At 43.9% G+C, this 12,977-nt stretch overlaps 1 protein-coding gene across 6 annotated transcripts in view; it reads right to left on the reverse strand.

The window, feature by feature from the left end:
- Nucleotides 1–12,977, reverse strand: part of CTBP1 (C-terminal binding protein 1) — a 434,573-nt gene that overhangs the window by 201,668 nt on the left and 219,928 nt on the right. For 4 of the 6 annotated variants that reach the window (XM_075194126.1, XM_075194124.1, XM_075194125.1 and 1 more), the window contains exon 4: nucleotides 2,141–2,272. The exons of the other annotated variants lie outside the window; for them this stretch is intronic. In XM_075194126.1, the coding sequence (XP_075050227.1) occupies nucleotides 2,141–2,272 (132 nt within the window). The remainder of the gene's footprint in view (nucleotides 1–2,140; nucleotides 2,273–12,977) is intronic. 6 annotated transcript variants of the gene reach the window in all.

Here is a 12,977-nt window from a genome sequence, read left to right on the forward strand (position 1 = left end):
AGCAGCTTAGTAAATCTGGCTGTTTGTAGTTTCATCATGGTAAAAAATCGGGATGGTTCTAGCATTCTTTAGAATGTACAAGATAAATGATAACTAGAATCTCAGGCAGTGACTATTGGCTGTATAGTGTGGCTTTAGTTTCTTTTTTTATGGTGACTGGTTGCCCGGGGTGTGATTGGTTGGTCCCCCACTTGAACCCAGGGCTTTTATTGGTTGTTCCCCAGTTGATGAGTTCCCAATGGTTAATGCTAAGACAGTTGGGTTTTGCCTGGCAGACGTCGGACTAACTGCTCTATTCTCCACTACCATATTTAAATAAATCATTTAAATTTGCCACACTTAGGTTTCGTGTTGTTATTTAAGGTTATAGTTAAATAAGGGTAAAAAGGAAAAAGGAGGTCAAGATATCAGCCGTAAGCCTTTTATAACAGCAGAAAGGGTATGGAATTTTTAATTAGAACTTACTGCATACTTTATTCATACTTGCCCACTCTCGCTGGAGGCCCCGAATTTCGGGGAGTTCTCTAAGACTCCCAGAAGAGTAGGCATACCTCCCGCATTCGCCAACATTCACGGCATTGAATGGTGGGGGCGGGGCTTAATTCCGTCATTAGGCCCCGGCCCCGCTATTCAATGCCATGAATCTCCACGCCCCCTCCTACTCCCTGTCACATGACTTCTCCCTGCATCTCCTGGGGGAGAAATTTAAAAAGTTGGCATGTATGACCTTATTGCATTTTCATGAAGAATGTATGTGTAATAATTTGTAACAATCAAGTCTTTCTACGAGCATTTAATGAATAAAACGGAGGTCTACTGTAACTAGCAAGCCAGCAAATTTCTCAGGGTCTACAATTCCTGAGCAAAGGGCGCAGTGAAGATTTGATCAGTCTTACTGAAAAAAGTTGAACTGCAGTTTTTTCCATGTTGAGCGACTGATTATTACCATGTGGGTTGCAAATGAACAATCTCATTAAATATAAGTGGAGTGTTCATCTAAAGCTCATTACTCGCTTTTTACAAACATACTTTATGAAGATTGTTTTACAGAGCTATAACATATGATCTAACTACAGTCCAATTTCATTTTATGGTAGCCATGCGTATTGTGATTAGTCAGTATTTATGTACTTTCTTTATGATTTATATGCCCCTTTCTATAAGTCTCTGTTCTAATGTTTATAATAATAATAATAATAATAATAATAATAACAATAATAATATAGTGTGTTCAGCAGTCACAGTGGATACAGAACCAAGTACAACCAGAGAAACTATTACTGACCTAGAAAGACTGCTCTGAATATTTTTTTTGCCTAATCTGCTGAATTCCAGTTCTCACATTGGGGGAGCTTTATCAAATGTTCTAAAAATGAAAATTGGAGGTGTTGCCCATAGCAACCAATCAGATTGCAGCTATCATGATCTAGAGTGTACTAGATAAATGATAGCTAGAATCTGATTGGTTGCTATGGGCAACATCTCCACTTTTTCTTAATAGAATTTGATGTTTCTACCCCACTATATTCTGACTGACTTGTATTACTCAAACTCATATGTAGGAATAACATCATTTTAAAATGGAATGTGGAGACACACATTTACTATAACATGTAATAAATAAATAAATGTTCCTCCATGCTATGTTATGTGTGCCATGTTTAGTCATATACATCCATAGCCACTAATCCTGATTACTCCCAGGGGTTCTAAATTGTACTGTGGTATCAAATATACAGCGTAGTAGGGCCCTGATACAGGTGGGTTAAACACAATGAAATATTAGAAATACACTGTTTCTCCTCCTTTCCCATGAGTAAGCATCACTGTATACCCATAATTATCCATTAATGTTGTGGCTCTGCAACCGACCACATTTTATTGGTTGGTTGCATAGCCACAGTAAAGATGGTTATCCTTTCAAAACTGCTATGCTGTTTTAGATTTTTGTCTGTATTAGTCCACAAAGCTGCATTAGATGCTTTCCAAACACATTTAATGGAATCTATTTGGAGAAGCAGGGACCCTAAGATCTCAGGAGCCGCTACGCATCACTGTGGCAACAGAGGGGCTCTTTTATCCAAAGCTCTGGTTGTACCTGCACACATGATCAGCTTGGATCTAGGAATATTCCACCTACTAGTATTCCGCGGGTCCATTTCCAGTCCCAGTCTGTTTCCCCGGCCGCGCCGTATGCGCTGATGAGGAGCCCGACCCCCCATGGGCGCCCTATAGCTCTTGGTAACAGGACGGTTCAGTTTTCCATCTCTATCTGGAACAGATATAAACGTAAGTTCCATTTATGTTCCGCCAGATTCTCAGATATAATCATTGTGGCAATCCCAGGTTTTCTTACTGCATGCAATAACAATTTATTTAGCTGGTGGAAGGAACAAAGTGTTTAATGGATCTCAGATCTCTGGATGAGGGAAATGTTTAACAGCAGTGCTCCTCACGGTGAACAGTACAGATATATGCAAATAAATACACTTTTACTTCCACACCAACTAGTCCCCCTAAGCCCATTATGATAAAATATAAATCTCTATCCCCCCTCCCCATTTGTAGGTTCTGGGAAGGACGAGCTGGACCCACAGAATTTACTAAAATGAAGGATATAATTATATCACATAATAGTGCGCAGGTTTTGACCCTCTAACTGCTTATCTAACTTACTTATAGGAATATTTAATCTTCTATCTTAATTAAACAAGGGGCAGGGATGGTGCAACATCACTAGAGAATACAGGACGATGGAAACGGGGAGCTGACAGATATGTGGGTTATCCAGGGCATCTCCCAGAACATAATAAACAAATAATAACACCATAAACAATGGTAACATTTACTAATACATAGTGAGTTAGGTGATTAATGAATTACATTGAATAACGTAGTAAATTAATTTGTGCAATACATTCAGAGATTGATAACTAAAGATAATACAGTATAATACAATAAAAAAAACTAATAATAAATATATAAGGTAATAAGTTAATAATATAAAAATGTTTAGCCCAATAAATGAATGAAAACTAAATGAAATAAATAAAAAGTGCAATGTGTAAGATTCCTTGAGGGAAAATGTTCTTAAATGTATATAGCTCATTGCACTTTTTCAGTTTTTTGTCTGAGTTTTCATTGATTTAATAGGTTTTTTGCTATTACTCTATTTATTGCAGTTTTGTAAATTACTTTATATATTTTTTTTATTATACTGTTATATTACCTTTACTGTGTATAAAAGTATAGGATGACACTTGGGCAGATTTACTAAAGCTTCTAAAAAGGAAGAGTGAAGTTGTTGCTCATAGTAACCAATCAGATTCCAGTTATCATTTATCTAGTACAATCTGATTGGTTGCTATTAACTAAAGCTTTCCTTTTTAGAAGGTTTAGTAAATCTACCCCTCAGTCTCTCTCAGCTCAGAGGTTTAATACTGCTCATAACTCCATACACTTTACATTGGATTACACTCTAAGTTATTATATTGTCTGGATATAGATATTGAGCATGACATGAGTAGCCTTAGTACAGGTTTATACCCCAAACCTACAAACCGCAACCACTTGTTAATAGCTGATAGTTGCCGGCCTGCGGGACTAATAAAAGGATAACAAAAAAGTCAATATATAAGGTCAAGACACATTACTTCTAATGACAGAAGCATTTCTCTTAAAAGGCTCCAATCAGCATTCTCCACACATGCTGGTCTATTTAAACAAGCCATAAAACAATAGTACCCACAATTAGCGAATGATCCACCCTATAGTGATAAAAGATTCACCTCTATTCTCCAATCGGAGGGGTAAAAGTACAAGAGAGTCTGTCACCTGTGCAGGTAAAAATACACGTTCAATACACACAAGTGTAACAAACCTGGAATTGTAAACCCTAGTTCCACCATTAAAAGGTAGCAAAATTAAATGTATTGTGTTGCAAATTAGTTGGATTGACTGGCTAGGTACACAAAATCCATACTGTTTAGATGAAGGATCGTCATTTGAGTGTCTTCTGTAAGAATAGCACGTCACAAACTTATTTAATGGTTTAAACTTTCTCCTTTCATCTATGCCCCGCTGGATTTATCTATCTATCTATCTATCTATCTATCTATCTATCTATCTATCTATCTATCTATTTATCTATGTATCTCAGATCTATCTATCTTTCTATCTCATATTTATATATATATCGCATATCTATCTATCTATCTATCTATCTATCTATCTATCTATTTATCTATCCCATGTCTATCTATCTATATATCTATCTATCTATCTATCTATGTATCTCAGATCTATCTATCTATCTTTCTATCTATCTCATATTTATCTATATATCGCATATCTATCTATGTCATATCTATCTATCTATCTATGTCATATCTATCTATGTATCTCATATCTATCTATCTATGTCATATCTATCTATCTATCTATCTGTCTGTCTGTCTATCTATCTATCTATGTATCTTCTATCTATCTATCTCATATCTATCTATCTATCTATCTGTCACTATTTGCATTCTGCAGCTGCTGTCTGCAGTGACTCTATTGGATTTGTTATGCATTCTACTTGTAGTACCACTGCCCACCAAAGGGGCCACTGTGCTACTTTGGTTATTTTCCTTGATCACTGGGAGTTGTATCACCTGCATGAGGCCTATATAAACCTGCCTGCTTCAAACAGTCTGGGCCAGATCTTCAGGGCACTCCTGTGAGCATTTCCATGTGCTTTGTTCCAGTCTGCATTACCAAGTTGTTTGTTCCAGTCTGCATTACCAAGTTGTCAGCTCCAGTCTGCATTACCAAGTTGCCAGCTTCAGTCTGCATTACCAAGTTGTCATCTCCAGTCTGCATTACCAAGTTCTGTTAAGTCTTCTATATTGTTGATCCCATTGAACTGTTGCTCTGTCTTTCCATTTCGGTATATCTGTGCCACAATCCGTGGTGGATTATTATTTGTGTTCTTAATAAAGCCACTTTAACCACTTACAATCTCTCCGTTGTCATACCTGGGAAATCCTGACTCTATCTATCTATCTATCTATCTATCTATCTATCTATCTATCTATCTATCTATGTATCTTCTATCTATCTATCTTCTATCTATCTATCTATCTATCTATCTATCTATGTATCTTCTATCTATCTATCTTATATCTATCTATCTATCTATCTATCTATCTATCTATGTATCTCTTATCTATCTATCTCATATCTATCTATCTATCTATCTTTCTCATATCTATCTGTTTGGATAGTTTTGGGGTGCCCATTGCATTATATGTGTGTGTGTTGTACCCTCTTCACCCTTTTATCTCAGTTCAGTAATCTAGGTAAAACTAGACGCTACAATGCGCCTACTCTGTACGTAGCCAGATTCGCCCTCGTTCCATCCCATTACTTCCATCACACAGTGACGTCTCTTCATTCATGAACACTGCCATCTTCCCGTCTTGCTTCTCAAACCCATGTGCTTTGGAGGAAACCTGCGCACCCCTGCGCCACTTAAGTGACATGGTGCCATGTAAGAGATCTCTACACTGTTCTTCTGCGTTCTGCAGATTATAAAAGAAAACCTTTCTTCTTATATCCATTTCTAGCACATTGTAATCAGATTGTAATGTTTGCAAAAACCTGATGTAGACAGTCATATGATGGTACTTTACAAAGAGGACTTAATATGCAAATAAAAAGGGTCGTTTACTGCTATGCAATTATGCAATATTCCTACAATGTGTGATATAAATAGAACTTAGTGAAGATAAAAGGAGCATTTCTAAAGCATAATGGCATATCTGTGTGTGACTGACTTTGCTGGTTAGGTACTGAGCAGATTTCTTTCAGTGCTTAGAACTTAAACTGGAAAATAAAAAAGGGATTTAGGATACTGTAGAAGACTGATTATTCTAATCATTTGTTTAATAGTGTCAAGTTATTCCGAAAGACAATAAATCATTTCTTAGATACATGAAGTGAATGCTTAACTCACTTGTGTTCAAAGACAAAATTAGTAATTAGGTAAATGCTTGTTTCACTGCGAGAATCAAAAGTCAAGAGAGTCTTGTAATGTGTCTAATTAGGCTTCTATAAGCATATGTACAGGAAGCCAGCTATGTTCTACTCCACTCTCCATATTTATTATTAGGGGCTCGTACACATGGGAATTGAAAAACGACGTTAGTTTAAAGTGTAAACACAACCATACTTTGTCCTGGTTTTTAGGAGAGCGTTTGTAGCTTGTTCCTAAACAACATATTTTTTATTTTTTTTTACGATCGTGTCATTTTCATTTTGCAACGAAATTGACATTTTGTTGTGGGGGGCAGGGTCAGAATGACGCGATTGAGGCGCAAAGTGAGCGGGATGCAGGAGGACTTCTTGCTCTCCCGGGAGACCTACCCGAATCCGGGAGAGTAGGCAAGTATGCTTAACACATCCAAAAAAGTTCCCAGCTGCATAGTGTATTATATACTTCGCAATTCGCTATGAACCCCAACTGTCCCGATTCACTGAACTTGAACCTTGAAAGGGGTGGAGCTTGCATGGATGGGGGCGGAGTTGCTTCCTAAAATGGCCATGTTGGTTGGAACCAGGGCAGACTTTGTGTTAAATGTACCAGGGGTTATTTTGTCCTGATTTAGCATGTATACTTGTTGGGATGTATGTTTTATTGCACCACTGCTTTTGACTGCTGCTCGGGCTGTCAAAATTGACGCAAAGCAAAGAAAGTGTGTGTACAGGTCTACTCGTTCATATTATATTTGTACAATGAGCTTTAAAGTGAGTTTTCCTACACTCTAAGAATGTGTGTTAAGTGCTTAAACTTAACCTGTGCATGATGGCGATGAGTATGAAGGTAAGCAGCCTGGCATCGCTCTGTAGGGTCATTTGCAAAACCCGGTAAAAATGTGAACCCATGCGGCCTTATTTTCAGAGGTGCACCTATTTGTCTGCCAAGCACATTTCAAGGGGCATGCTCATTTCCCGGCCCTTTGGACTGCACCCATAACAGGGGGCACGTGCCCACAAATTCATGTGCTTACCCGTACAAACAGGTACAACTGCATAAAAATAGATGCAAGACACAACAGCACTTGTACCGTGCTTGTGTACTTTTCATTTTCACAAAGGGGTCTTAGTAGTGCCTGTAACTTGAGACCCTGCAGGCTTCTAACTGACCATTGGTAGCAACCAATCAGAAACCATTCTCTCTCAGGTCATGTGTGACAGTGAGCGCCTTTGGGGCAGTCAGCTGATGTATACTCAGAAGACAAGATGACATGAGGCTGAGTACTGATTGGCATATTACTTATACTGCTATGTATGTTAGTGGGTAACACTACTACTCGACATCGTACTGTCCATTATTACTACTGGTGTGCAAATTATTATACATTACTGCTACTGCTGGGTATATTACAGGACAGTAATACTTCAGGGCATATTACTACTATGCATAATACCTGACACTTTACTGCTGGACACATTACTGGGAAATACTACTAGTGTTTGCTATTATCACTGGGAAAATGATATATTTTTGGGAATTTCACTTGCAAATAAGATTTTGGGGTATTATTATATTACTACATATAACACCTCTCTATGCATTATCACTCACACATTACATCTCAAGCTAAAATAGACCACCATGAATACAATGGATTGACAAGCTTCATAAAGTCAATTTAATGGTATAAATACAGACACCACTTAAAATAGTCAACTAAATAAAGTGTGAGGTTATAACTTGGGCCCCCATCATTTTTAAATGAAAAATCAGGACACATGGGAACCATAGTTATTCCATGCATCTAAAATTAAGCTAAAATAAAACATTTATTGTGTAGTATTAAAAATAACACCAAAATGTTCATATACTGTATAATAATAGGACACAAGGCTGTTGGGGGGGAAGGGGGGGTGGAACATGTTTGGAGGTGCAAAATTGTCCCTGGGAGAGTTATAAACTGAAATTAACTATAAAATATAACAGAAAAGTTGTTCTCCAAAGTAACAGGAAAACATAAAAGAAAAATGTTAGTAAGGTTTAACCTTGACATATTCCCATGGTAAAGGCTGAACACAGTGAGTCACCCTTGGGCGATGCTTAAGGATAAGCAAGTGGGAGACGCTAGGATGGCGACAGACAAAGGCGAGACTGCCCCTCCTCCTCCTCCACATCTCCCCCCTCAGTAGCGCTCGTTCATCCCACCATTCTGCTATAAGCTCTGATTTTATTGAAAACAATATGAGTGACAAAGATTGCCGTGACTATTTTAAGAGCCAAGTGGAGCAGAGTTGCGTAAACACGGGAACATGGGGTGAGTGGGGGTGAAGGAAGCCAGACTTTAATTTAAGGACGCAATCATTACCTACTCCGGATTAGCCTGTCGTGGAAGGTGCTACAAACGTATTAGCCTAGGGCAGCCTGAACCCTTAATTGACTTTTTACCAGATGGCTGTAGAGAGTGAGCACTGTACAATATAGCCCAGCAACTCCCAAAGTGTGCGCCGCGGCTCCCTGGGGTGCCACGGTGCTGTCACAGGGGTGCCGCAGCCAGGGGACAAAAAACCCCAGAAAACAACTTACCAATCCGGTGGCTCCCGGGACCCAGCATCCTCCTCCCTCACTTCTCACTGATGTCATCACGCCCGACATATTCAGTGAGAAGCAGAAGGAGAAAGGAGGATGCTGGGTCCCGGGCGCCGCCACATTGGTAAGAAGATAGAAGAGACGATAGAAGAAATAGAAGAAAGGAGGCCAAGTATGGTAAGTAAAGAAATGGAGGGGAATGTGAATGAAGGAGGGGGCAGAATGAGGATTAAAAGGGGTAGACAGTGAGGATGAAGAGGGGCAGACAGTGAGGATGAAGAGGGGCAGACAGTGTGTGAATGAAGAGGGGCAGACAGTGAGGATAAAGAGGGGCAGACAGTGTGTGGATGAAGAGGGGCAGACAGTGTGTGGATGAAGAGGGGCAGACAGTGTGTGGATGAAGAGGGGCAGACAGTGTGTGGATGAAGAGGGGCAGACAGTGAGGATGAAGAGGGGCAGACAGTGTGTGGATGAAGAGGGGCAGACAGTGTGTGAATGAAGAGGGGCAGACAGTGAGGATGAAGAGGGGCAGACAGTGTGTGGATGAAGAGGGGTAGACAGTGTGTGAATGAAGAGGGGCAGACAGTGAGGATGAAGAGGGGCAGACAGTGTGTGGATGAAGAGGGGCAGACAGTGTGTGGATGAAGAGGGGCAGACTGTATGGATGAAGAGGGGCAGACAGTGTGTGGATGAAGAGGGGCAGACAGTGAGGATGAAGAGGGGCAGACAGTGTGTGGATGAAGAGGGGCAGACAGTGTGTGGATGAAGAGGGGCAGACAGTGAGGATGAAGAGGGGCAGACAGTGTGTGGATGAAGAGGGGCAGACAGTGAGGATGAAGAGGGGCAGACAGTGTGAGGATGAAGAGGGGCAGACAGTGTGTGGATGAAGAGGGGCAGACAGTGTGTGGATGAAGAGGGGCAGACAGTGAGGATGAAGAGGGGCAGACAGTGTGTGGATGAAGAGGGGCAGGCAGTGAGGATGAAGAGGGGCAGACAGTGTGAGGATGAAGAGGGGTAGACAGTGAGGATGAAGAGGGGCAGACAGTGTGTGTGAATGAAGAGGGGCACACAGTGAGGATGAAGAGGGGCAGACAGTGTGAGGATGAAGAGAGGCAGACAGTGTGTGGATGAAGAGGGGCAGTCAGTGTGTGGATGAAGAGGGGCAGACAGTGTGTGTGGATTAAGAGGGACAGACAGTGAGCATGAAGAGGGGCAGACAGTGTGTGGATGAAGAGAGGCAGACAGTGTGTGGACGAAGAGGGGGAGACAGTGTGTGGACGAAGAGGAGCAGCCAGTGAGGATGAAGAGGGGCAGACAGTGTGTGGATGGAGAGGGGCAAAGAGTGAGGATGAAGAGGGGCAGACAGTGAGGATTAAGAGGGGCAGACAGTGTGTGGACGAAGAGGGGCAAAGAGTGAGGATGAAGAGGGGCAGACAGTGAGGATTAAGAGGGGCAGACAGTATGTGGATGGAGAGGGGCAGACAGTGAGGATGAAGAGGGGCAGACAGTGTGTGGATGAAGAGGGGCAGACAGTATGTGGATGGAGAGGGGCAGACAGTGAGGATGAAGAGGGGCAGACAGTGTGTGGATGAAGAGGGGCAGACAGTATGTGGATGGAGAGGGGCAGACAGTGAGGATGAAGAGGGGCAGACAGTGTGTTGATGAAGAGGGGCAGACAGTATGTGGATGAAGAGGGGCAGACAGTATGTGGATGGAGAGGGGCAGACAGTGAGGATGAAGAGGGGCAGAGTGTGTGGATGAAGAGGGGCAGACAGTGAGGATGAAGAGGGGCAGACAGTGTGTGGATGAAGAGGGGCAGACAGTATGTGGATGGAGAGGGGCAGACAGTGAGGATGAAGAGGGGCAGACAGTGTGTTGATGAAGAGGGGCAGACAGTATGTGGATGAAGAGGGGCAGACAGTATGTGGATGGAGAGGGGCAGACAGTGAGGATGAAGAGGGGCAGAGTGTGTGGATGAAGAGGGGCAGACAGTGAGGATGAAGAGGGGCAGACAGTGAGGATGAAGAGGGGCAGAAAGTGTGTTGATGAAGAGGGGCAGACAGTATGTGGATGAAGAGGGGCAGACAGTGAGGATGAAGAGGGGCAGACAGTGAGGATGAAGAGGGGCAGACAGTGTGTGGATGAAGAGGGGCAGACAGTATGTGCATGAAGAGGGGCAGACAGTGAGGATGAAGAGGGGCAGACAGTGTGTGGATGAAGAGGGGCAGACAGTGTGTGAATGAAGAGGGGCAGACAGTGAGGATGAAGAGGGGCAGACAGTGTGTGGATGAAGAGGGGCAGACAGTGTGTGAATGAAGAGGGGCAGACAGTGAGGATGAAGAGGGGCAGACAGTGTGTGGATGAAGAGGGGCAGACAGTGTGTGGATGAAGAGGGGCAGACTGTATGGATGAAGAGGGGCAGACAGTGTGTGGATGAAGAGGGGCAGACAGTGAGGATGAAGAGGGGCAGACAGTGTGTGGATGAAGAGGGGCAGACAGTGTGTGGATGAAGAGGGGCAGACAGTGAGGATGAAGAGGGGCAGACAGTGTGTGGATGAAGAGGGGCAGACAGTGTGTGGATGAAGAGGGGCAGACAGTGAGGATGAAGAGGGGCAGACAGTGTGAGGATGAAGAGGGGCAGACAGTGTGTGGATGAAGAGGGGCAGACAGTGTGTGGATGAAGAGGGGCAGACAGTGAGGATGAAGAGGGGCAGACAGTGTGTGGATGAAGAGGGGCAGGCAGTGAGGATGAAGAGGGGCAGACAGTGTGAGGATGAAGAGGGGTAGACAGTGAGGATGAAGAGGGGCAGACAGTGTGTGTGAATGAAGAGGGGCACACAGTGAGGATGAAGAGGGGCAGACAGTGTGAGGATGAAGAGAGGCAGACAGTGTGTGGATGAAGAGGGGCAGTCAGTGTGTGGATGAAGAGGGGCAGACAGTGTGTGTGGATTAAGAGGGACAGACAGTGAGCATGAAGAGGGGCAGACAGTGTGTGGATGAAGAGAGGCAGACAGTGTGTGGACGAAGAGGGGGAGACAGTGTGTGGACGAAGAGGAGCAGCCAGTGAGGATGAAGAGGGGCAGACAGTGTGTGGATGGAGAGGGGCAAAGAGTGAGGATGAAGAGGGGCAGACAGTGAGGATTAAGAGGGGCAGACAGTGTGTGGACGAAGAGGGGCAAAGAGTGAGGATGAAGAGGGGCAGACAGTGAGGATTAAGAGGGGCAGACAGTATGTGGATGGAGAGGGGCAGACAGTGAGGATGAAGAGGGGCAGACAGTGTGTGGATGAAGAGGGGCAGACAGTATGTGGATGGAGAGGGGCAGACAGTGAGGATGAAGAGGGGCAGACAGTGTGTGGATGAAGAGGGGCAGACAGTATGTGGATGGAGAGGGGCAGACAGTGAGGATGAAGAGGGGCAGACAGTGTGTTGATGAAGAGGGGCAGACAGTATGTGGATGAAGAGGGGCAGACAGTATGTGGATGGAGAGGGGCAGACAGTGAGGATGAAGAGGGGCAGAGTGTGTGGATGAAGAGGGGCAGACAGTGAGGATGAAGAGGGGCAGACAGTGTGTGGATGAAGAGGGGCAGACAGTATGTGGATGGAGAGGGGCAGACAGTGAGGATGAAGAGGGGCAGACAGTGTGTTGATGAAGAGGGGCAGACAGTATGTGGATGAAGAGGGGCAGACAGTATGTGGATGGAGAGGGGCAGACAGTGAGGATGAAGAGGGGCAGAGTGTGTGGATGAAGAGGGGCAGACAGTGAGGATGAAGAGGGGCAGACAGTGAGGATGAAGAGGGGCAGAAAGTGTGTTGATGAAGAGGGGCAGACAGTATGTGGATGAAGAGGGGCAGACAGTGAGGATGAAGAGGGGCAGACAGTGAGGATGAAGAGGGGCAGACAGTGTGTGGATGAAGAGGGGCAGACAGTATGTGCATGAAGAGGGGCAGACAGTGAGGATGAAGAGGGGCAGACAGTGAGGATGAAGAGGGGCAGACAGTGTGTGGATGAAGAGGGGCAGACAGTGAGGATGAAGAGGGGCAGACAGTGAGGATGAAGAGGGGCAGAAAGTGTGTTGATGAAGAGGGGCAGACAGTATGTGGATGAAGAGGGGCAGACAGTGAGGATGAAGAGGGGCAGACAGTGAGGATGAAGAGGGGCAGACAGTGTGTGGATGAAGAGGGGCAGACAGTATGTGCATGAAGAGGGGCAGACAGTGAGGATGAAGAGGGGCAGACAGTGAGGATGAAGAGGGGCAGACAGTGTGTGGATGAAGAGGGGCAGACAGTGAGGATGAAGAGGGGCAGACAGTGAGGATAAAGAGGGGCAGACAGTGAGGATGAAGAGGGGCAGACAGTGTGTAGATAAAGAGG

This window comes from Mixophyes fleayi, chromosome 1 (assembly GCF_038048845.1).
Source record: "Mixophyes fleayi isolate aMixFle1 chromosome 1, aMixFle1.hap1, whole genome shotgun sequence".
Taxonomy (NCBI): Eukaryota; Metazoa; Chordata; class Amphibia; order Anura; family Limnodynastidae; genus Mixophyes; species Mixophyes fleayi.